Source organism: Metopolophium dirhodum, chromosome 1, assembly GCF_019925205.1.
Source record: "Metopolophium dirhodum isolate CAU chromosome 1, ASM1992520v1, whole genome shotgun sequence".
NCBI classification, from domain to species: domain Eukaryota; kingdom Metazoa; phylum Arthropoda; class Insecta; order Hemiptera; family Aphididae; genus Metopolophium; species Metopolophium dirhodum.
This window is the reverse complement of record NC_083560.1, coordinates 78552975-78580301: the sequence shown is the minus strand read 5'-3', so window position 1 is coordinate 78580301 and position 27327 is coordinate 78552975. Positions and strand designations below refer to the sequence as shown.

The window sequence follows — 27327 nt, the reverse complement described above, 5'->3', positions numbered from 1 at the left end:
TAGTTAGTACAGTTTGGGTGTCTGCGTCGCATGGACGAGACTGTCCTGGAATACCGGATGTATAGTTAAGTGAAAGTATTTAATTTAAAATATTTAATAAATATTTCGAGTATCAAGCTGTGTGTTTTTTTTTTTTGGTTGGAATTCCTGTTAAATTTGAAATATAGTTAACAGACAGTCAGAAGTGAGATAACAACAATACTTCGAGGAGATGTTGACCTGGTCCGCAGAAAAGGAACTGCGAACGAGGCGGAGTTGGATCTTGTAGTTTTCGTCGTGCTTGCTCACCAGCGTTACGAGGACGTAAAGCGAGAAAAGAGTTACGCGTACATAGTACGAGTCACGGAGTTGCAGTCAAGATACGTAAATATTTGTATATTACAGGCGTAAGGCTACGCGAAAACGTGGTTACAACTGATGTGAGGTTAGTATTTAGTTACACTATACCAGAGGTCACCAACTGGCGGCCCGCGGTTCGCATCCGGACCGTGGACACGTTTTTTACAGACCCTAATGGCTGCGTAATGATAAAATATACAATAAAGATTTTACATTACGTTTTTATAATAAAATTACGAATAAAAATATTTTCCTATATTGTGAGTATGGTATACATATATAATATATTATGTATATCATATACGTGTCTCCTTCCTCGAGGGTTACGTTGAAAGCCCATAGGTGCAAAAAATAATTCAGAGAAGTTGACTGATAGGTACGTTAGTAACGTTAGACGCTCGTTCCAAGTAGGTACGTTTTATTACAATTTAGTAGTTATTAATTATTAATGTATGAAAAAAGTCATTGGGTATTTAAACGTGTTTTGGACCGTGGGAAGTTTGGTAAGTTTCGAAACGGACCCCTGTAGAAATTAGTTGGTGACCCCTGCACTATACTATGGTACACTATAGCATTATTGTTGGTGGTAAAGGATCAAGTGGCTGGACGAACGGTGACCACCATACAAAGACTGGTGATACTTGTATTCCGTGGTTGTGGTTACCAGGGGAATCACGACTATACGGTGTGTGTATGACTCTGGAGAAGGACGATAAGGTGCTTATGGCCCAACACGTAGATGAAGAATTACGACGTATCAGTATCATTTTACAGAAACCTGATGGGCTCAGAACGAAGACAGAGCAAGGGATTGCTAGAAGTCCGTTTCACCAGCCCCCCAAATATTGAAATCTCGGATTTTTTTTTCACTAAAAATTAGCATGATTGGCAAGACTATTATCATAATTTGCATGGCACTATTTAATGAGAAATAATCAATAAACTTTGGGGGGGGGGGCTGTTGAAACGTTTCGCCAGCCCCCCCCCCCCTATCCTTGAAAAAAAAAGATTTTCCCGAATTTTTTTTAACCAATAAGTACCAAGTCTGCTTATTTTGGCTACTAATATGAATACAATTATTTTATATAATGATAAGATTAAGTTGTAAAAAATTAATTAAAATTATTAATACAAATCAATAATACCTACTTATTGTATGGTTGAATCGATTAGGAATCACTTAGGTATACATTTACTACTTGCCTGTTATACTGGACCCTTTTCGTTTACAACAAAATATAGGATACGACGGGATGAGCCAACTTGTGTACGGGAAAATCGGGAAAATCTTTTTTTTTCAAGGATGGGGGGGGCTGGCGAAACGGTCAAAATAAAGAAAGAGGGATTGCTCGGTAAATATTGGCGTGCGAATTCCGTGCGTAGGCGTGCCAATTCATGCTAATCACGTGCTAATTATTGGTTAAAAAAAATTCGGGAAAATCTTTTTTTTCAAGGATGGGGGGGACTGGCGAAACGGTAAAAATAAAGAAAGAGGGATTGCTCGGTAAATATTGGCGTGCGAATTCCGTGCGTAGGCGTGCCAATTCATGGTAATCGCGTGCTAATTATTGGTTAAAAAAAATTCGGGAAAAACTTTTTTTTTTCAAGGATGGGGGGGGGGGGGCTGGCGAAACGGTCAAAATAAAGAAAGAGGGATTGCTCGGTAAATATTGCCTTGCGAATTCCGTGCGTAGGCGTGCCAATTCATGCTAATCGCGTGCTAATTATTGGTTAAAAAAAATTCGGGACATTTTTTTTTTTTTCAAGGATGGGGGGAGCTGGCGAAACGTTTCAACAGCCCCCCCCCCCCCCCCAAAGTTTATTGATTATTTCTCATTACATATTGTCATGCAAATTATGATAATAGTCTTGCCAATTCATGCTAATTTCATGCTAATTTTTAGTGAAAAAAAATCCGAGATTTCAATTTTGGGGGGGCTGGCGAAACGGACGTGATTGCTAGTGGGTATAGCCTACAGAGGAAACTATTGTATAAGCAGTATCGACTACTATTTTTGACGCCGAGAAACATATGTGGTAGAGTATTGTGGTAGCAGCGCATGACTTGGGCGGACACCTATCAGTCGACAACACCGTCAGTAATATCATTCAAAACGTTTGGTTTGTCGGAGACGTCGGACTACGTATATCTGAGTGCCTGATGACAAAGAAGCCAAGGGGATGACAACCTGAATTATTACATCCTATACCACCGGTATTCAAGCTATTCAAGCTCAGTTGAGATAGAGGTTAGGTTAGGTAGGGTAGGGGGTTTTAGAGACGAATTAAATGGTAGTTTCAACCAAGGTTTGGGCAAATAAGTTTTCGTCCTCGTCAAATATAGCTGAAAAGACAATTGATGATCCCAAGCGTTGGTTGGCGTATGAGGTAGCTGGCAATTCGGTTATATCCTTTAGTTCGGTTAAATTTCAAACAGTCGCAGCGTCGATGCGGTTACCCAAAATTCCTCTACCTAATTTCTCAGGAGACTTGGCAGATTGGCCAGTGTTTCACTGTTTTGGGATCGTTTTATATCTGCAATGGATAGTCATACCGACGTCCCAGATATTGAAAAATTCTATCACCTCCTGAGTTATCTAGAACCTGGGGCATCTAAAGTGGTAATATGGATAACTTTTTCGAGTGAAATGTATTCGCTAGCTTGGAGAGCTCTAGTTGATCGGTTTTCAAAACCTCACAGATTGTTTATGCTCGATACGATATTATCAGTTCCGATAATTCAGCAGAAATCTATTTCATCCTTAAATAAGTTCTTGAATAGTTTTAATGAAAATATTTCTGTTCTTAAATCTCTTGATATTCCTAATATAGGCGATTTTCTACTATTTTCTTTTGCCTTTCGATCTTTGACTTTATCTTCACGTCGTCTGTTTGAAATGGAAAACTCAGAAGAGTACCCAATTATTCAAATTTGTCGAAATCCATGTTCAAGTTTTGGAATTGGCAGGGGAAGCTTCATCTTCTTCCGGTACAAAGGATAGACATTTGAAACCGTCGAAGTTTACGATAGAATAGCAAAAGGGTCGAAAGCCATCTACATTGTTAGTAGCAACCAAGCCAGATGACACGCCACTTTCTAAGAACGATAAGTGCCTGCACTGTAATGAATCTCATCGGTTGAGTAACTGTCCCGTCTGTAAGGAGCTCTCGGCGGACGGCCATATCAAGTGGCATCAAAGCACAGACTTAGAATGACGTGATTCAGCAATCAACACTGGTCAAACAAGTGCAAAGAAAGCTGTTCCAAACGTAAACGGCGCCATTACCTGCTTCTTCATAGAGATACACAACCAAGTCAGAGTTCTGCAGCTCAGCAGTCGCCTGCCGTAATGCTTGGATCCAAATCGTCTACGTTTGCATTGCTAGATACAGCGGTGTACTGGTTAGAAATGTTCAATTTGTCAGGGCTCTTCTTGACTCAGGATCTCAAATCAGTGTCATCACGAAAAAATGTTCAGATCGGCTGGGTCTTGGGTGGTCAATATGGACAGCCTCACTGAAAGGGCTTCAGTGTGTTCCAAAAGTTTTAAGAACAGTTGAATTAAACGTGCGACCTTGTTATCAATCAGCTTTGGTCATAACTGTCAAGACGTGGGTTTTACCTACAATAACGGCAGACATGCCAAGTCAACAGTTAACTTCCAACATTAGGAAAAGCTGATCTTATCTGAAGCTTGAAGACCCCTACTTCGATACTCCAGCTCCAGTTGAATTGTTATTAGGTGCCGACGTTTTTCCACAAGTGTGGATTGGTAAGCAATGCTCATTTGGTCTCCCGTCCGCATACAGTTCCGTGTTTGGGTGGGTGCTAATCAGTCCAGTTCTGCAGACTGCAAGACGTTAGCTTCAGTGTACATTGCATGTTAGCAACGTTTTATCCGTCCGTAGAATCGCTGATGGAGAGGTTCTGGAAGGTGGAAAAACCAGTTATTGATGAAACTGGTTATTATAGTGTCCCATTACCATTTAGATAAAATCAACAACTTCCCACGTTTGAAAGTATGCGTAGAATTTCGATCAAGCGCTTCGAAAGAACGGAAGTTGGAGCAAGATGAAAATTTGGGAATAGCCTATCGTAAATTCATAGCCGAATACGAGGGGTTGGGTCACATGACCAACGCTCAAGAACCAGAACTGAATGTTATTCCACATCATGCTGTATGGAAGCAAGGAGCCAATCTATGTAAATTAAATTGCGTATCATGTTTGATGCGTCTGCTCGTTGTGATTCAGGTCAGTATCTGAACGACACTCTATATGTGGGTCTGAAACTTCAACGTGACATAGTAGACGTCTTGCTCGGATTCCGGTTATATCGCATTCTCGTCTGATATTTGTAAGATGTACAGACAAATTCAGGTGAATGTCAACAGTGCTCCATTTTTAGCTTCGAAAGTGTTGCACTACATTGCTGATCGCTTCTGTGTACAGCATCTCCTGTTCAAAGGACTCTTAAACTTCAGACTTATATGGACGATATTTTCACAGGAGTGGAAACATTAGACGAACCTTATATATTACAGCGGAGTCTCATTAACAATATGTCAACATATAGGTTTGAACTCAATAAATGGTCCAGCAACACTCCGGAACTGCTAGAAAGGATACCAAAGGAATATCGCGTGTAAGGTTCATTTTCGTTCGAAGATGAAAAGTCGACGGTCCATGTCTTAGGAATAAATTGGAGACCAAATGAAGATTCTTTGAGTTATGATTTCAGTTTAATTAAATTCGTATTCACAAAACGCGGTGTACTGTCCGTAATCCTAGGATCTTAGATCCATTAGGGTTTTTGTCTCCAGTGGTGTTATTCGCAAGACATTTTGTGCAGTCTATTTGGTTGTCTGGTCGCTTGGGATGACAAGCTACCACTCAAAATTGGAGAAAAATGGTCCCAGTTCATTGCGGAGTTGCTGCCCTCGTTGTCATTTATACGCATTCCTCGTTTTGTTGGGACCCAAAGTGGATCCACATATTATATGTTATGTGGATTTTGCGACGCTTCGGTTCGTGGGTTCATGGACAGATCCCCGTAATACATTTCCCCATCAAATATTCCCCCATCTAGTGATTTTCCCTGTATTACGTAATTTCCCCGTAAAAAAAATACTATTTTTTTATAATTCCACAGCTATATGTTTTAATAATACAAATGCTTGCATAATGTTGTTTAATAATAATAATTATAAAAATATGTAAAAATTGTAATGTTTTAATAATAATGTTGCAAAATGTTCTTTAATAATAATATTATAAAAATATGTATGTAAAAATGTAAACATTTTAATGTTTTAATAATAAATAATGTTGCAAAATGTTCTTTAATAATAATAATTATAAAACATATGTATGTAAAAATGTAATCATTTTAATGTTTTAATAATAAATAATGCTGCAAAATGTTATTTATAATAAATTATTATTATTATTATTATTGTTAATAATAATTATAAAAATTAATACCTTACATTTAAGAATTGTGAGCAATTCCAATTAAATATTCTTCAAGATTACGTTCAATTTTTTAATGCGTGTAGTCGTTTTCATATATTTTTCCTTTTAGCTGGCTGTTCTTGACCAGTAATTAACTGATTGATTATTAATTCAGTTAAACCCTGTTATTTTTTAATTATGTATAATGTCTATTAATCTCCATACAGTTGAATGAAATGCATCTGCGAGAGTTGCATCGTATTGATTCCATACCTATAGTGCTAAACTAAATGTAGGTGGACGTCGAGTTCTACGTCTATTTGGTCTACCGATCCATGTTTCTTCAAAGTAGTCTGTCAATGGAAGCAATAGTTCTTCATATTCAACAAAAAATGTTGGGACATTAACTCGTCAAATCTTTCTTTGACGTCAGGTATTGATAGAAATTCTAAATCCATTAACTGTTGTATATTTAAGGCAAAGTCAGAGTTTAAAATATATTTTTCTCGTACTTCAGTGATACACTTTATTTTTTTCCATATACACTGACCAAAATGAAAAAAACCGCCTATTATTTGAACATTCTTGCAAACGTCTGTAAATGCTCCAAACAGCGCTTTTTCTAAATCGACCATAATAGGTACTTGATGGCCGTAAGTTTTTTCCCAAATTTAGAAGATCTTGTGCAATCCTAATATAACTATTACGTGTTTTGTTTGGAATAAGTGCAAACACTAAAGGTAATTCTGTGGCGTATTTTATTGAATGGATTGTAAGAAGCTGAGTAAAGAGTTGTGGTGATGATTTAAATGTACCATCAATAAATCAATGACACTGGTCTTACCAGGGTCGTATTTACGGGGGTGGATATGAGGACAAATCCGCCCCCATGACCCTAAGTACATGAGTATTATTATATTATAATTATTACATCGTAATGTGTAAGCTAAAATTCTTGTCATCCGCCCCCTTCAAAAAAATACTAAATACGCCACTGGGTCGGACGCTAATATTTTTAAATTTTATTCAGTTGAAAACAATATTATTCGATTATCATCATCAACACCACTATCATACAGAAGAAATGGGTGATTATTTAATGTAAGTATGTACGGCTCAATAATAGTTAATTCTGCTAACGTTGAAGGATTTGCAGGTGGTGCGTTTTCATAACGCCTTAGTCTTTGGACAGTTTTCCTCATAGCGGGTACTGAAGGTATAGCGCCAGATATTGCTTGAGATGATATAGCAGATATACTATCAACAACCATTTGGTAAGGAATTTAAGTGACTTGGCTGGATGCTGTCTCTTTAAATTCGTTAATAATAACTTTAGCACTAATTTCTGTAACTTCGGTGTGATTGTGAGCAGTGCTCGAATTGGGAAAAATTAAGTAGAGGAGCTCAATCTAACGATTTAAAAATTGCGTTCTAAGGGCGCAATTATTCAACACATACCATACAAAAAATAGTAGTGGTACGCAAAAAAAAAATAAAAATAGTAGGGTAGCTCCGTCCCCCTGCGCACCCCCCTCCCACCCCCCCCCCCCAATTCGAGCACTATTTGTGAGTGTCTTTGTGCAAAACAACTTTATTGTTTTTTGTATATGCCCGTACTGAACACTTGTACGTATTATATTTAATACATTTCCAATACGTCTTTCCATTTGTTTTATTCGTGTAGTCCTTTCTCAAAAATATATTCCTCATGTACTAATAAATTTTGTCCTTTAGTACTTTTTATGTAAGTTATTTTCTGGTAAAAAAAAAATAACTCGATTTAACTGGAAAAAAATTAGGGATAAGCCGATACTAGAACCGATACTAGATATCGGCCAATATCAGTGATATCGGTTTTTTTTCAAAACCAATGCCAAAAAAAAAAAATCTATAGATCAGCATATTAATAATAAAATATTAATATTAAAGTATTAAAGACTAAAAAATAAACAACAAACATGTGATAACTATTAAGTAATAATCAATGTTTTCACTTTTCTAGGTATCGGTGTGTTATCGGGTATCCGTTTTATGGTGGTATCGGCTCATGTTATTTTGTCAAAAATGTTGTTTTTATATTTTCATATATTATCGGGTATCGGATTTATATCGGCAGCATATATCGGAGTATCGGAAATCGGTAAAGTGGTATCGGCCCATCCCTAGAAAGAATATGGCAAGTATTACATGGCGTATAATATAATATATGGCGTGACGGCATTTCGATATAACGACGCGACGGTTATCGACAAACTGTTGCAAGTTTTGGTCATGTAGGTATACAGTATACTGAATACGGGGATCTTATTATCCTTATAGGTACTGTTGTAACGTGTCCGCTTCAACACTCAAAATTGAATCAGAAGTATAATAAAGATACACAAATTTACATATACTCAAAGTATTTTATTAATTATAACAACGTCTGTTCTAAAACTAAAAGTACATACTCTTGTCGTCTCTCGTATTCGACTCCCTTACTTGTCTATGACTTTCCTATTTATGCTAAGCGGAGTCACCTTGTTATGATGACGTCCGTAAAATCTAAAGATGAGCGCTATTCCTAGTCTTCACCTTTGATCTGTGCACACGCTTTCCTATAAAATGGATTTCTAGCAAAGTCATCGAATGTCAGTGAATTCAAATACATAATTATAAATATTATTTTACATACTAATAATGAGGAATGAGGATTATTACAGTACAAATAAACAGGCTATTGACTTCCGCTGTCGAAGTCTTTATTCTAAATAATAAAAAATATATTTGATAAAAACTATAATATTTATAGATTAAACAACAAAGTTTAATAGTTTGTCCATATACAGACATACTGTGTGTACCTAATTATAAGCTATATAAACATTACATGATATGCTCACACACCATTATAACAAACTATAATTGTATAGAATAATAAACAACGGCCAGACTGTCGTTTGTAGAAATCGGTCACATCAATTAAAACCATTAACGACGACAATTAAGATATGGGCATACACTTATAACGGTATTACGTAGGATGTGTGCGACTTTATTTTATGCTGACGCCAAAGAAAAATCTAGTTCCCAGGCTCACGATAACTTTTTGATAAAGCCGCCTACCACTCTCTGGTCAGCATCCTCGCATCGTGCCTTAAACCAGTGCATGAGCACCAACCACCAGAGTAACAACCTAAAGTCTCAAAAAACGATTTCAACGAGCGACAACTGGACTCCTTATGCGAGCAATAATCAGTGTGTTATTTAATTAAATTTGTGTGTTTGAAGTATTACTTTGTTTCATCTAAAACCTAAAACCCCTACAATATTATCTACAAACAACTGCGAATCAGGTAAGGCATATAATATAATATTTTATGTTTATTGCAGTTAATACATTCTATGTGCTTTTTTCCATAAAATTGTATTGTACGGTGTATTTGATCTAATTCTCGAATACAACCTGGAGGAAGGTAATAGCGTAATTTTACTACTCCAACTTTTACCATTTTAATATAACTATCGACAGGAGTCGTTTTATATTTATCTTATTTCTACGTTATTACAAACATATTATACATTATGGACTTTTTACGGGGAATTGTAATAGGTACGGGGAAATCACTGGGTCTGTTAGGGCTGTGAGGAATTAATTATGTGATTGTGTAGGGCTGTAATTGAAAAAATATTTAAAAAATATATAAGAGATGGTAAAACGGGAAATAAATTAAAATATATTATATATTTGTAATACTGTGTTATATAATATGTCTACTGACTACTACCTATGTATATAGAAAGTGCGAAACGAAAACATGTTTTATTAGTTGGCACATTAATGAATCTCACTAAAAAATTCACACAAAAACGCGGAATTGATACACCTTAAATCCAGAAAAAAGTTAGAACATTTTATTCAATCACCACCATTTATGATAATTACTATCAGCAAATAATTTCAATGAACATTCGGAGATTTTAATTGTTATGTTTGATTATATGTAATATCATGTGAAAATATTTAACTGTTTTGAAGAAACAAATTTCACATATTTTGTATGAGTTAAACTAAAAATATTTTAAGTACAAAAAACAACAAGTGAAATATAACACTAAATATTTATTATTATTAATCAATAATACTAAAACGGTTAAAATAATAACAGTTGAAATTTTAATGATAATTGTTAATTGCATTGTCAAAATACAGTTAATAATCATCAAATGATAACAAAAAAAAAAAACAATAAGTAACTTTCTTAAAAATAAAAATACTTTTTAAAAACATAAAATAAAATTTTAAGATTTCTTCATAAAAAAAATTATTATACACATCAATCATAGTTGAATGACATATTATAAAGTATACTAAAGGAAGTATAACAACTCATCCAATCCTATGTTGGGCGAACGTCTGAGACTCTGTCCAGTGAGGAATGCCAACTTGTGAGCCAATTGACATGGAGCAGGAACTCGAACCGTACCCTAGGAGTTATTAACATAATTAATGAGTATAGGCATTAAAAAAAGAATAGCCTACAAAAAGGTATACTAACCGACCAATTGTAGTACATATGGGTCAACTTGAATGTAAGTCTTTGCATTATATCGGGAGGAAGTCTAAGTGTATCTTCAATAACTTGATAATGTGTAGGAGTTACAGTACCCTGTCTTACATGTTGTGATACCAAGAAGAAATCATACCTACAATTCATAATTTTAAGCATTACATTTTTTTTTTATAAATATACTTTTGCTTTACTTTATGACAAACAAAAGTAATTTTTAAAAAATTCAAAAATGCCAATATAATAGAATTAAATTACTTTAATCCCATTAAATGTACAAATTTAGGTTAAATAATTTATGTATGACTTACTTAGTTGGGTCTGTAACAACACTATCAATAATAGTACCGGGTCGAGGATTTTCAGGCCCTCTATTACTAGGAGCAAAAAATCTTGCACTAATTCGTTTCGTGACTATGACAAAAGCTAGTGGGACAGAAGTTGCCCCATAAAATTGTTCACAGGCAGTCTAAAAAAAGATAAAAATAAAATACAAAATACAATTTAAAATAATTTAAACCTACCTGCAAAAGTCTAACTTCTGTCTTATGGACGTGTGATATTTGGCCTTCTCCAACACCATCTCTATATACAATTATCGAAGTAGGTAATGCCCCATTTTTAGCCCTATACTTGGCCAGTGCCTCTGAAAAATAAAATCAATTTTTTAAAACTTATATCAATAGCATACCTACGCATATAAAATAAGTTTAGATAATAATTAAATTGTTAATTCTACAATAATAATTAATTATGAGACAATAATAAAGCGGATACATCTAAGTTAAATGACTACCTAATTTCAAAAAAAAATCCAAATTATATAAAATTTCAGTATTTTATGGTTTAATAATTATTTGATTATTCAATACTTATTCCTCATACTTTTGAATAGAGAAACTGATGATATTTATTCTTTATCCTATACAGTTTAGAAGTAGTTGGTAGGCAGATTCCTACTTACCCGAATAATACTGATTTTGAGGGTAGTGTTGTAAGTTCACGGCTCACAGGTGTGAAATTGAGTTAGTGTTAAACCAGTAATTTGGTATTATTTATAATATTTAATAAACTACAAATGAGATCTAAAAATTAGATAAGTGGTACATTGTAGTACTTTAGTAGCTTTAAGCCGATTTGTTGATCAAGCCAACTACTGGTAAATTGTTACAGTTGTGACTGAGAAATGGAATATAATTTTAACTTAGAATAATATTTTAGTTAATAGCTTAATAATATAATGACGTGTTCTCAAATTTCAGGAACATCGACATAAAAATCTGGTAAAATACATAAGTTAACAAATAAAATCCACAATTGACGAATTAACAAATACATACTGCTTATGCCTGTAGCAAAATGAACAGATAGTTCCTCTCCACTTTCATGTGGTTCAACACAACTGAAGTAACTAGTGTGAGCATCATTCATGGTTGATACCAAAGCTCCAAATGATATGTTTTTCCGCTGGCTGTCATGACACACATCAAAACCAACTATCATCATCCCCTAAGACAGAAATAGAATAAAAATAACTACTATTTAATTTGTATATTTTATTTTATTTAAATTACTTTTTTAGGAATGGTAACTAGCCAAGGGGCACCTCCAAGTTTACAATTTATTTGTATAGCAATTTTTGTACAAACAGACAAATTGTTCTTTTGCACGTTTTTTAACAGTACTACTTGGGACGGTACTGAAAATAGATATTCATTAAAAATTCATTTAATTTTATAAAATCATTGTCATATATATTAAAAATATACCTGCTCTATCAATACATAGTTTTCTTTTAATCATACTATAAATATCACCACGTGCTGACGGAATAACACATAAAATCAATGACGGATTCGATTCATTAATTACTTTTTCCAGATCGTTCAAAAATGTATTTGACCTCCCATCAACCATAGGGAATCTAAAGATTATATTTGTGAGCTTTCAAAAAATAAATAAATTAAAAAAATATTTACATAACAGGCCTGGGTAGTACAAATGTCATTCCTTGTGCTGCTTTTGAAAGACTTTGAGCAAATGCTTCTACTTCACGGCAACAGTCTTTAGGAGCTAATATGGTCCAATTCTTTACAGTGGCAGAGGTGAACATTGGTAAAGAGCGTAAATGCTTTGTCCAATCAGCTTCTTCGCCGCCATTATAGCCTTTAGAACGACTTTGAATTGGCTCTGGTTGTAATGTACGACCAGTAAGTTCAACCAATTTGTTACTTAATGTCAGATTCCATCTTTTCAATTCAGTTACAGACTTAAATAAAAATGAACTCAAAATTAAAAAAATTAAAAAAACTAGCTATGAAAATAATTAATTACATCCGGTGTAGAAAGAAGTCTATTTGCAAAGTTCGTTAATCTTTCCATGCGTTCTTTGGGATTCACACGGGTATGTATGGCCATATCTTTCATAAGTGTAAAATTATTTCTATAATTTAAAACAAGATAATGCACATCAATTAAAAAAAGTTTTGAATTAAAATACCAATTTATCTACCTCATGGCATCAGTTATACCAGTCATAATGCATAGTTCTGGAACAAGATACACTAACGTATCTTCAGCTCCAAATCGTCTTACAGATTTTTTATTTTTCGAAATCAACATTGGTTGTCTACCACCACGAATTGTTATGTTCCATTTCTAATACAGTAATAAATATAATATTAATATAGGTCTACAATAGTTATAATAAATCATTAGATATATACTTCTTTGTAATATTGAATGTAAGTCATTTTAGACCCATCTTTTTTACTAAATTCAGAATTAGGGTCAGAATTTTCATCTATATCGTCAATTCTGTAAGTTTCATTATTGTATTTTGTCATAACTGTGGTACCAACGACACCACTTTTAAAGTTTATCTAAATAATAAAATATATTTATCATTTAATTATTCATTTAAGGTATTATAAACTGAAATCCTCCAAAATCATAACAAACACACCATCCAATCTTTGTTTCTATTTCTATCAGCAGCGCACTGATTTAAAAAGTCCAATACTGTCTCTTGACGCATTACTTTAGTTGAAATTTCCGCACAGAGTAAAATATTATCTTCATACCTTCCAATCGTTGTTTCATAACCTGGCCAAAGTTGAAGCTTATGTTGAGCCATATCAATCTAAAACCAATTATAAGGGGTCGAATAAATAACAAATAAAATACTTATGGAATTAAAAATTTTTACTTTGGCATCTGGATCATAAAAGTTTCTTCCAATCAATGTCAATTTAAGATGTCGAAGACAATTACGCAAAAGTAAGTTAAAAACTTGAATGTTGGCATAATCACCGGTTTCTATTACATTTGTGAATTTCACTGTAATTATTACAATTTGATCATCCTGGCGACGTGAAGATGTAAGTTCAAAAGTCTAAACCAAAAAATTACAATTGACTTCTAACTTTCTAATTAATTGATAATCACTAAACGTTTAATGAACCAATTGATGATAGTGAGCTAGCGGTCCTTAAACTTTATTTAGTGGTCATCATTTATATACATTTTTAATGCAGCTCTTGGCAAAATAATTCTTGATTATCCTTGGTTATTGTTGTGATAGCATTATTACAATAATAACCAATAAAATAAAAACATTTGATTAATTATCAACCTTTTCACTGCTTCACTATTTATGCTCTGCAACCTGTGTATGCAACGTACAATGAAATATGTTTTTTTAAATTTAATTTTGAGGTTTCTATGATCTAATTATTTAAATTTAAAATAATGTGATTCAGGGTTTTTTTTACAATGATTGGAAAATCATAATATAAAATACAGGAATTATAATAATACATCTGGAGCAGTGAAAGGGTTTACTTTATACAACAACTTACAGATGGATCAAATCGAGTGCCAGAAAATAACATGGTTCCATCAAACAAATATCCTCCTAAAAGTTCTCGATGCTGAGCTAATAATCCTCTTTTAGTACTAATTCTATCCTCTTCAGGATTGAAGTCAACTCGATATTGATACAAACACCAATTTGTATATGAGGTGATGGGAAAATAATTTGCCAACAATTTTACTGGCTGTCCAGAAGTTCCTGAAGTACATATATAATTCATAATCACAATGAAAATACTATTAATGTTTTCAATTTTACTTTATAATATTTCATTAAAATCAATTTGGCACAATCATTAATTTTACCATAGTACTTATATAATAATGAAAGCAATTTTAGTGAATTATTCCATTAAATCATAAGTATAATAATAAATATAATTGGTTTAAGTATACATTGTATAATGTACATTTACTCTAAGGCTCGGATTTCAATGCATTTGCATCTTGTTTATGGAATGCTTGACATGATGCTTTCCAACTATAATGTGTATCAATAACATATAGACAGACCACGTTTTGTAAGGGTATTTTTATTAGATTTATTACCTTGTATGGCATTTTAAACAGTTTAAGTGAATTTGTTCAGGTTATTTTTAGATGGTAACTAGAAATGGTGAAGAAAAAGTTAAGCCATAGCAATATTGAAAAATAAATATACCAAAAATAAAAAAAAAAGATTAAGAAAATAAGTCAAATATTAGAAATAAGAAAGAGATAATTTATGGTCAATAAAAACTTATTAGTAGTCGTCAAATATAAGTCATTTTAGTTTCTAAATATTAGAGAACAATTATTGTACAGTGCAATAAATTTAAATATCTATTTCACTGCAAATATTTTCCTTTTTTTTTCAGTTATAAAATATTGACAAAATTACATGTTAAAAACACCTAGGTATACTTTTTTTTTACATTTTTATATTTATTTACATCAACATATAATTTATGTTCTTTAAAAATAAAAATATTCAAAGTGAATTAAATTATTTAAAAATATTTTATTAGAGCATTGAAATTAGAGTCCTTAAATATCATTTAAATAATTCAAAATTAATTCTTTCAAAGCCATATTTTAGTATAGTTCATTTTAGCTCTAATACACGAGCCAGCTAGTATTTTAAAATCAATTTTTTTCTATAAATTATAATATATAGGTGTACTATGTAAAATAATATAAATAGTATATATTATGAAAACTGCCCAGAAAGTAAGATTACAACGTCAAGGAGATCAAGGTTGTAGAAATGTGGCTTAAGGAGGTGGAGTAAAAGGTATATGAGCACATACTAAAAGCTGGTGTCAAGCCTTCAGAAATGTAGTGAAAATTTTTTGGAGAAATAATCACATATTTTGACATATTATATATCCAGCAACTGTAATTAAAATATATGCCTTTTTTTCGATTTTGAACAGTGTAGTAACCTTACATTCTAGACGATTCTCTTATAAATGTATAATATATTTTCTAGATATTACAAAAAATAAAATAAAAATTGTATTCAAACATTAAACCTTACCTTGTTTTCCAATATCCCCTAATGAAGATTGAGGTCTTGGTGTTCTAAAATGTTCAAGATCAATTTGTCTTCGGCCTCTAACTGCTCCGCGCCCTAACGGTACTAGTGCATCACCTTAAATGTATAAGATATAAGTTGGCTATGTCATTTAGATTAAATTGATTTTACCTTTTCACTGCTAAGATTTTTTTTCTAAAATACCATTTCAATTTTTTTTTTTTCATATTCTTAAATGATAATAATTATTTTGTTAAACCATATTATGTAGAAATTTAAAAAATATGTTTATTGGCTTGCATTTTAAGTTTTAAATTTATACGACAACGGTACACAACAGGGCCAACAAGAGCTAGACACATTCTATAGTTAGAAGTGGTGTCAGTTTGGTCTTCACTAGAAATAATAATGATTTAAAATGTGTATCATTAATACAATGAACACAGAAACATGTTTTTACTGTTACATTTGTTATTTTTTTACCCATTTTATTTTATGGATAAAGGAACGTAATAGTATGTCTGTAGCTAGTACGTCCATAGCAGTGAAAGGGTTAAGACAGACTATATTGACTATAAGATATATTACCTGCACCCAAATTTTTGAGGCCTTCTGTAATTTGTTGCACCTTAAAAAAATTGCATATAAATATGTATGTAAATAATATTAAATTTTGAGATTCTTACTCCTGCCATAGGGTCTTGTTTAAGGGCTGCAGTATCAGCAGACATTCCAGGCCTTGGTACATTATCACTAAAAATCCCAGGTCTTTGTAAATTATCAGTAGACATCCCAGTTCTTGGTAAATTATCAGTAGACATCCCAGGTCTTGGTAAATTATCAGTAGACATCCCAGGTCTTGGTAAATTATCAGTAGACATCCCAGGTCTTGGCCCTAGTGGCCTAGGGGCTCTTTGCTGGGGTGCACCAGTAGGTCGTGGTGGCATTGGACGAGGAGGCCGTGGCATTGTACCCGTAACTGGCGTTTGTAGTGGCTGTGAAGAAGGTATTGGCTGTGATATGGTTGGTCTAGGTCCTCTTATTCCTTGAGGAGGTAAATTTGATACACCTGGTTGAATGGTTGGGAATTGAGGACGTCCGCGGGCTTTTCCCCTAGATGGTCTTATGGGTTCCATTTGGAACAAATCTACTGAAATAAAGTTTTAATTTCTATATTATGCTACGATAAAAATAAGATAAAAAACATATACAGTTATGCAAATCTAAAATAAATAGTAGTGGAATAAAAGTAAATACTATCACACCATAAAATGCTGTTAAACTGACCTATATCAATGATAAACTATCAACGGTGATGCATTGCTACACTATATAGATCAATTTGTATTTTATAAGTTGATTCAATATTTTTATAAAATGTATATATTTGTTTTTTTATTATTAAACTTAACTATTTACAGAGGTTTGAGGATGGTTAGCCAAAAAATATATTTATCTTACAAAAAACATAAGTTAAGTTAAAGTGTGTTAAATCCTCCTTTAATGAATAAACCCAAAATACGACTGTTCAAGTTGATGAGAAGATATTAAGATGATTTCAACATGAATTATGGAAAAAGTTGAGAGGTACATATGTCAAAAATATAATGATGAAGTCAAGATATAAAAAAAATTGGCTATATTATATAAAATTATCGAAAGAGAATCAAAATTCTTTAGGATTAATGACTTGCTTAGAAGATATTGAATATGAAAGGTTACATCTAAAAGACTGAACTATTCTTAAAATGTTGTGAATCTGTTCAACAAATAAAATGTTGTTAGGCATCTCCTCAAAAGTTATGAATTGTCATAAAAATCTATAAAACTTCTCCTCATTTTCTGCCTAAATGAATGACATTGGTGTCTAAAATGTGCAATGCAATGATACTTTTGAATGTTTTTTTAAGAGAAGTTATATTAAATATATTTTAAATGGATAAAACAATAATATGTTAATAATAATAAAACACCCAACCACACACCTGACCACGGTAGGTAAAATAAGATACAACTGAGTACTTGACCGACCAGGGTCGTTAAGATATAGAATTAGAACAATTTTCATACAGAATACAATTATATATTATTTATTTGATTTTCTAATATTAACTTGAAACTAAATAATAATTAATTTTAAAATTTTAAATGTGGATCCTCCTTTAATACATTTTAAGCTTTTTGTCCGAAAAAACAATTTTTAGGAACATTTATATGGGCATCTGCCATAGTGTTTTTAATACTATTATTGTTTTTTTATATCTATACTATAAAAGCAAGTCTAGTTTTTTGCGCTTCCGTACGATACCAACTTATTTTGGTGCTAATGTCTTCCACCAGTACAAACAGCACGGTGTCTGCGATCTATCCCAGGTAGATTGCTTACCTGATAATATAATGCTGCGAATCTCACGGGACAACGCCGGTCGTGATAGCTATACATTAAAATATAATATCATTTACACTTAAAAAGATATTGCCTCCACATCATATATTACACCAAAAAAGTTTAACAATCAGAATTTTTTTACAGGTAACGGAAAAGTTAAGATAAGTTTTAAACAGTTTTACACTACTTTGCATACAGTTCAATTACTCTTAATATAAAAAACAAATTGCAAGATAGATAGACAGGATTTTTGGAGCCACGAACAGCCCCACAATTAACAAACAACTATCCACCGGGCGGAGCACGCGGGTGACAGCTAGTAGTATTATAATAAATCATAATCATTGTAAAAAATAAAAGATACTATTTCTTCACTGTTACCATCATTCAGTATCAGTGTTTACTATTTTCTTGTTATTCACTATAGCTGATTTAGGTAAAACAATTTCACTATCAGTCTTGTAATAAGTCAGAGATTCCCAACCAGGTTGCCGCGAAATTTATTTAGGGTACCGCAAAATTATTTGAAATATATTTTTTAAGAAAAACGATTTCATGAAAAATATAGCACTGCGAGTAACAAATAAATATTTAAGACTTAAATTATTAAATTTATATTGGGAATATTGTTTTGGTATTTGCATTGATAGCGCTCCTAGTATGACTGGTTCTATAAAAGGTTTTGTTTCATTGGCAAAAAACTGGTCCTCAGTTAAAAAATGTTCTTGATGATGTGGTAAAAATGGTAAATTTTATTAAAATGAGACCATTAAAAACACAAGTTTTTCTTTAATATGTGAAGCAATGGAATCACAATTTACTGAACTTATTTTACATACAGAAGTGGTAAATCTCGTGGTAAAGTTTTGTCCAGAGTAAATGAGTTAAAAAATGAACTTATCGTATTTTTTACTCTTGAAAATGTACCTGAATTTTCTAAGTTATTGACGAACGAAAAATGATTGGAAAAATTATCATACCTAGCAGGCATATTTTCATACTTAAATCAAAAAAATTCAAGTATGCAAGGACCAAATGAAAATATATTAACATTGTGTAGTAAGTTATTTACTCTTAAAGATAAATTAAATATCTGGAAAAAACGTGTGCAAAAAAATCAATTTGAGATTTCATTATCTGTGACACAAAAAAGTTCCCAAGTTATGACATTTGTAATGGTACATTTAACTGCCTTAGAAGAAAGTATAGACAAGTATTTTCCTGATTTAGATATTTCCGAGTATGGTTGGAGAAATGACCAATCTGATAAAAATATAAGTTTAACGAATTCAGCCTTGAAGAAGAAGAATAGCTTGCTGAAATAAGAAACAGTCGGAACTCTTTTATTAAAATACAAAAATGTTTCATTAAATGAATTTTGTATTCAGGTTGAAAAAATTCACTTAGAAATTAGCAAAAAAGCTCTAAAAATATTACTGTAGTATTCAACTTCATATTTATGTAAACAAGGATTTTCTACTCTTGTAAACATAAAATCAAATAAACTAATGAAAATGAAGTTAGTTGAAGAAGAAATGAGAGTATGTCTTTCAACCATTCGACCACAAATAAAAGATTTGTGTAAAAAAAAACAAGTGTCACATTAGTTCCATAAGTTCCTTAATTATAAATTAATATTGTAAATCAATTAATAAATAAAAATAAATACAATGTAATGTGTATACTGTATATAGTATATACCTACACCTTACTACTTTTGTTTATACTTATGCACTGATACATAAAACCGAAGTAGTCTATATAGGCCATAGAGCATAAGGTTCCTCCAGATTTTTAGAAAATGACTAAGGGTGCGGTGAGTCAAATTTTATTTTTATGAAATTCTAAATACAAATATTTTTAAATATTTGTTAAGTATTCTGAATACTTTTTAAAATTATTTTTAACAACAGTTTAAATACTATAAAATCTATTTTATTAATTATTTTTCACAAAAATTTGATAATCAATAAAAATAAAAGCTATTGTTTTCGATGAAACTATATTGGCAATATATCATAATATTATTCCAAGAATAATTTATTGTATTTAATTATTATAACAGGCATTGAAATTTGGAAAAAAGTTATAATAATTATAGTAGGTCTAGACATATATCCTCGTTTTCAAAAGAGAACATACCGCTTTCGAATGATTTGATTGGTGCGTCGAGAACCACGTGATCACACTAACAATGGGAAATTGGTGGGGGATGCCCGCCGCCGGACATAAATTAGTCGCCGACCGGTATGTTCTCTTTTGAAACAGAGTATAATTTCACAGAATATAATTTATACAATTATTGAATTACAACAAATAAGTTATTAGTAGTTATTGCTGTTATTAGGTAGATATCTAAAATATTAATATTATTTTGTAAAACTAGTAATAACTAATAATATATTTATAACATTTACAGTATTTTACATTGTTTACAGTTGACATTATTTTTCTTTAAATAGTTATTTATTTTTTAATTGTACTTGTAGAAATGTAAAATAATATTTAATTTATACTTGTATTATATATAAAGTATATTATCTAATTATGTGTTGATAGTTATCAAGCTCTAATATGTATATCATCGGCTTAATTTATAAGTATCAACTATAGCAGCGGTTCCCAACCTTTTACTTATCTATTCAATTTATTTATACATGCAAAAGGGGTAAGTATAAATAGAGAAAAAATTCACTGCATAAGATTTTCAGATGAAATTGTCATCATGTATCAGAATCAAAAAAAACTTGCATAACTTGCTTTACATTGCAGAGACATCAAAATAAAATAAATGCTATGTAAAACAAAAACAATGGTGGTGACTAAAACAATGGTGATCACTAAGCTATTATCCAACAGCTATGGCAAAAAGAGCATTTATACAAAAAATATGGTTAATTATAAATAAGAAATATGAATGGGGAGGAGGTGGGGCTGCAGTCAATGAAAAAAAAGTGGCTCTTAGACCAAAAAGCAAGACAAGACTGAAGGAATTAGGTTTGATAGATTTTAATTTTGAAAACAGATTATGATTGATCAACAAGGTTTCCTAGGTTTCAATAGTCTATTTTTATATATTCCAAATATTGTTAGTGTCACAATGAATAATATAACTAAAAAATATCATATTTTTATTTATAGATTTATAGCTGGAAAAAATAGATATTCAAAATTACCTATATAATAACATAGTTAAATTAATGGTTAACTTGTTTAACTATTAAATCAGTTTTAAGAGGACGAGAATACATGATACTCGCATGTGTACATACTCTCCGTCTTACAAGTGCATAAGATAGCAAATTTTACACTCAGCAGAACACGTGTAAGACCAAATTGACCAAATTGACCTCTTATAAAATCTAAAGATAAGAGTATTATCTAGGTAACCATGGGCTTTCTATTATATTTTAATTTTAACGCGAGTTATGAGTATTTTAAAATTGGAAATTGTCAGAACATCTTAAAATACACATAACTTGGTTTAAAATTAAAATATATTGTTATATGTCATCTCATGACGATTTCAGTTCAAGAACGCAATAAAATATAGTTAAATTATTGACCACGAGAGGGCATTTTAAATATTATAATTTACATTACATAGAGAAACAATAAAGAAAACAAATTATACCCAATGAACCAATTTTTTGAGTTGTTGCAGTTCTGAACTGGACCGTGGAATTGATCTAATGAAGCAATTAAATTCTAAAAACAAGTTTGAATTTGTTGTCAAACCTACTTGAAATCAACTTTCCAAATTTTACTTTTCCAAAAATTTTAATGTGACTATTTTATAATAATATTACTCTTTTTCAATAAAACGTTTTAGGAATTGGGGAGAAAATATCAAAAATGTGGGAAAAGTCAATTTCAAATAGACTTATTGACAAATTCAAATCTATTTTCAAATTGCTTCATTAGATCACCTGGCATATTTGGCAAAGCAAAAAGCTAAAATCCTATGCCATACGTGTGTAAGACAAAGACAGAAAATCACGGGGTGGAATCTCCTTAACAAGATGAGGGAAAATGTCATCAAATGCTATGTGGATGGAGAGTATTGATAAATGATTGTGAAACATGGACCATGAATGAACAAAACAAAAAGAAGCTGGAAGCCATGGAAATGTGGAAGTATAGAAGGTTATTGAAAGTTAGTTGGTCAGAAATGAGAAGTAACCTCGGAAGTAACATAAATGTATTAAACCAAGTAAATGAAAAAAAGGATTCTACTAATTAGCATAAGAGAAAGAAGTAGAAAAATGTGCGGTCACTTATTGAGGCATGACCAGTTTGTGGCAAACATATTCAACAGGCAGAAAAATGGATATAAAGGAAGAGGAAGACCAAGAAAGACATACATTTAGAAGATATGACAAGACAAGCTGGCTGTAATCGATACACAGACACAAACAGGAAAGAATGGAGGACCAGATTTACAGCGACAAGATAAGTAGAATAAGAAAAATTGAGTATATTAAATAACCCAAGTATAGGAACTGTTTTTATGTATTTTCAAAAATGCAGAATTTAATTGATTTTATTGATCGAATTAATGACTGGAAACATTTGCACAATAGAATATAATGAAATCATTATTCACAAGAATTTAAAAAAGATTATCTTAAAACCTTGCATCAATTGATGGAATTGTCTGTATTTTGACAGAGAGAAAAGATTGTATCATCATCAAAACCTAAACCCTAACCATTAGCTATTAGGTATATCTAAAAAATATTACCGACATCTGAAATATGATATTATTATAAGCTATATTGCTGATATTAAAAGTTATTTCTAATAAATAAATAATTTTAATTTTGATTTTTATAAGATAACTTAGAAAAAATATTTTAAAAAAATACCAAGTTAATAGGTTTCAAAATCAACATTTTTTAACTATACAATTTGTTATGGATATTATATAAATAATTAAAATGTACCTACCTACCTAATTATTTGTCACTTAGTTAAATAGTTACTAACTATTAATAAAAAAATTTTTTTTTCTTAAATTGATTAAATTAATGAAAGTTAAACATCCTAATAGCACTATTAGTTCAACAATCTAATAGTTCCATTGTAAAATATCCTTAACACACATTAGCTAAATTTAAAGTGATTTAATTAAATACATTTAATTTTGTAATTATTACATTTAACCACTTGGGATTCCAAATTATAAGGTAATTTACTGCAATTTATTTTTTCCACGAACCTCGAAAATCCTTAGCACGGTGAGCGATAGTAAATAAATCCATAAGTTCATAATTAATCTTACAATTAAGAGGTCAACACTAACCATATTAGACATTCTCATTGCGCCATCGTTATTCACAAAAATAATACTTGGTACCTAGCCTTAACTCAATATTAACGTCAATACATTTTTAATAAGTAGGTAAAATTTAAACGCTTGGTTAGTTAAGATAATACAATGGCATCTCGTCGACCAAAAAAAAGTACAACCTACAAATGTTCACAAAAAAATAAAAATACTTGGTGAAACCATTAAGACACGGCTCTGGTCAATCAAATTGACGTGAACAATACAGAAATCTAATACGTAGCCAGCGCACGAAGCACACAGAACACAAGGAATCAATCAGAAAAAAAAAATTAAAAACCACGTTTTCTTCCAACATGTCTGCCTCCCCAACGACCGTCGTTCGAACGTCGAAACCAAACGAAATAGGATGAACAATATAATACTAATGTTATTACATAAATAAAACAATCATACCTGAACGTTGAGTGTAAAATTGAATTAAAACAACGTTTGCGCCAAACGCAAAAACAAAATCTGCATACACGTGAAACGGACGTGAGTGACGGTTAAACGAAAATTCGAAAATGTCGGACGGCGGAACAGAGTGAAGAATGCAACTTGTAAGTTTGAAACTAGCGCTGGTTTGCCGTGCGGGCTTGTCGGAACACCAAAACGAAAGTGCGCTTGCGCCGTACGGGATTCCGTGTCGCGAGTGGGCAGTGACGGCAACTGCCGAGCGGCAACGGCGTAAGCAGAACCGGCAAACTTGTGTAAAAGTGCACAGAAAGAACGGTAGAAGTGGTAAAAGTGGCGGAAAACGGCGGAAGGAAAGAACGAGCAACCGCCAATCGGAAGGCCGGATATGGAAAAAACTGTCTACAGTCCATATGGCATATTATGCCTGCGGTGTGTGGGCTGCAAACGTACGCGGGGGTATCGGCGCTCGGCAGAATATTATGGAATATTACGTACTATAAATAAACTTCATGATACCACTCGGCCGAACAAAACTCGACTTGTTCACGCATCGCCGCCACAAAACGGGCACTGCAGGGCGCGTTAGTGTCGGCCAACACGGAACTACAGGCTGCAGCAACTGTAGAAAACTGTATTATCATAATTAACTGAACACAATCAATTGTTTGATTCATTATAATATAATATTATATGTATTATAATAATATGTCTATGGTTTGATCCCACTCCATAATTAGTCCATATTACTCTATGTTCCACTCGCGCGCATACGTTTACTCTTGCAATTATCACACATATATATTTTATTTACTATAATAATATACCTTTTTGTTTGTAGTTTTTGTTAGTTTTTGTCATCGAATGTTTATTGACTATAATATATTATGCCGTGGGTATTTGGATACATTTATTTCTAAGACCTTATCATTTTCATAATAATAATAATACATAGGTAACCAACCTATAAGAATAGTTTATATTATTAGTTCATTGTTTATATTATTAAGGTTAATGCGAGGGTGTATTAAATTAAGTTGTATGCATGGAGGCAGAGGCCCCCACTAATCACTTTAGTCGACATTAATCTAGCACCCCCATAAATTTAACCCAAATTGCGCCTATGCAAATGAGGTTATCGATGAACTGAGCATCCAAAAAAAATAGAAAACTGAATTTTGTATTGAAACTATTTTTTTTTTGTTTATTGTATTAAACACGGGGTTGGCGCTAGTATGAATTTATAATAAATGCTATAAGGTACTATACAATTTGTGTTCATTATTATTTCACCTTGATCCACACTAACCTCAATAGGTAACATGTTAGGGTATTTTAAAAATGTATTTTATGTACGTATTTGTGGGTGTATTATTATATATTTCATACCCCTCCCTTAGCAAAATTCCTAAATACGCCACTGTAAACATTAACTATAAGCTTTAAAAGTCCCGTGTGCAAAATATCTTTTGAGGCCCCAAATGACCATTATTATTATTGTTATTTTTAAAATATAATAAGGAAGTTAAAGTTACTTCATTAGTTACCTATTACTTTTTATTAACCATCCCAACAGGCAACAAATCAATATCAATGTTAGATAATATGTATTCCACTAATGTAAAATTAAAATGACTAAAAAAAAGTAAAAACTAATCTACGATTACGATAATACAAAGGAATCTATACACATAGACCGTGAACGAGTTTTATTACATATAAATATATGATAGACATATAATGGATTCAGTCACGGATTTAGGGTGGGCTAGGGGAAAAATTTAAATTTTCCAAATTTTTGACAAATTTGATTTTGATTGTTTTGTGTAACTAAAATAAAAATAACCGTCGATACATGACATGTTTTAAATTAATTATAAGCTATTATCATATGACGATTTGGTCATTTTCTATAAATATTTACATTGGTTTTAAACAATATTTTAATGCAAGAAAGGCGAAGGCCGTATACCGTTTTGCGGCTTTTATCAATTTCTTTTTTAAGAAATATTAATTTTAAATAAGTTTATTATTTTATAAATAAATAAAAATAATAATTAATACAATTTACAATTTGCTTTTATTATTTTGTTATCACGGGCACGAGCACAAACAATTTTAAATACCCCACCGAATGGGTGTGTAATTTAAACAGTTGTGTTGTCAACAAAAGTACCTACCTAAATACCCAATACAGCGGGTCTTTACTATAATATTATAGAAATACTCATCTGAAAATGTATTTCCTTGAGATGCGAAATAAATGTTGGTATTCGCCCAAGCAAAAAGGATAGTAATATACTATACTAAACATTAGTTCCTTTTATGCCAAAAACAAGGACAATATTCTGGTTAGATTGATGCAATAGAAGCACAAGATTTATACGATGACAACAAAATTAAAAATTATATCATTATAATAATTATCATACAAATTTCTTAGTCTGATACTCTAATTAAATTATTTTTATTTATTACCTACTATTTTGTAAGTGTTAATTTTTTGTAAAAGTAAAAAGTACTTACTTGCTTAAAGGTGTTTGCCCTGAAAATTGAAAAATACAATGCTTTCATATTTATATTTATAAAGTGAAACATTTTCAAATGCCATGTAGTGAGTGCAATGGGGACTTGAGAGTTGAGAACCGAATAAAAACAAATATATTTTAACATAGGTAATTCTATTTTCAAACACCATGCATCTTTAATAATTATAATTTATACTTATTACATGTAATTTATCAATAGGTATAAGTAATATTAATAATTTAAAATTAATTAAATGATTTAAATGTGTCATTAGTAAATTACAGAACAGCTCTCTATCATTAAGTTATGATTAGTTTTTAAGTTTAACAAATTAAGCTTTTTAACATTGAAAGGATTAGGGCAATTAATAGAAAAATATACCTTAAAACAAAAGTCAACTTAAAAAAAAGACAATATTAAAATAAGTATCATAAATTATTATCTTTACACAAGTCACAAACATACCTTTTATTTTAATATAGAAAATATATCTTTACCAACTATTAGAACGTACATAGTTCCCATATTGAATATATTTGTTTCTTCTTTGTATGATCTCTGACTCCAGTTATGTTCTATTTAAAAAAATATGTATAATATGAACATATAGCTAATAGCTGTACAAGTATACAACAACGAACAAGCCCGATTAAGATAATTTTGGGCCCAGGGCCAAACAATTTTAAGGGCCCATAAACATAATCAAAATATTGATGACCCACATTATTTCAGAGATAACATTTTTTTTACTTTATAAATTATAGGTATATTATATTTCATTATTTAAATACTTTTTTATAAAATGTAAGTGTTTGAACAATGAACATAATATACATAATAAATTATAAATATTATTGTATGAATACATAAAAAATTATATTATTTTGTTTTCATTTTTATCAATAATATGTACTGTAAAATTGTGTATAGT

General features: G+C 31.4%; 1 protein-coding gene across 2 annotated transcripts; it reads right to left on the bottom strand.

The window, feature by feature from the left end:
* Positions 1-9880: 9880 nt before the first annotated feature.
* On the bottom strand, positions 9881-24102 carry LOC132936475 (piwi-like protein Siwi). 2 transcript variants are annotated; one of them, XM_061003207.1, is made up of 18 exons: positions 23868-24102; positions 16419-16882; positions 16321-16360; positions 15736-15849; positions 14204-14415; positions 13552-13737; positions 13309-13485; positions 13070-13225; positions 12856-13001; positions 12678-12786; positions 12323-12612; positions 12113-12267; positions 11918-12042; positions 11684-11852; positions 10868-10989; positions 10655-10812; positions 10332-10479; positions 9881-10260 (listed from the first exon to the last, which is right to left on the bottom strand). In XM_061003207.1, exons 2-18 carry the CDS (start codon positions 16866-16868, stop codon positions 10144-10146), a joined length of 2874 nt encoding a protein of 957 aa, XP_060859190.1. In that variant the 5' UTR covers positions 16869-16882; positions 23868-24102; the 3' UTR covers positions 9881-10143. The 2 variants fall into 2 exon arrangements, with proteins under 2 accessions (XP_060859190.1, XP_060859189.1); XM_061003206.1 differs by having other exon boundaries at positions 16419-16879.
* Positions 24103-27327: the final 3225 nt, after the last annotated feature.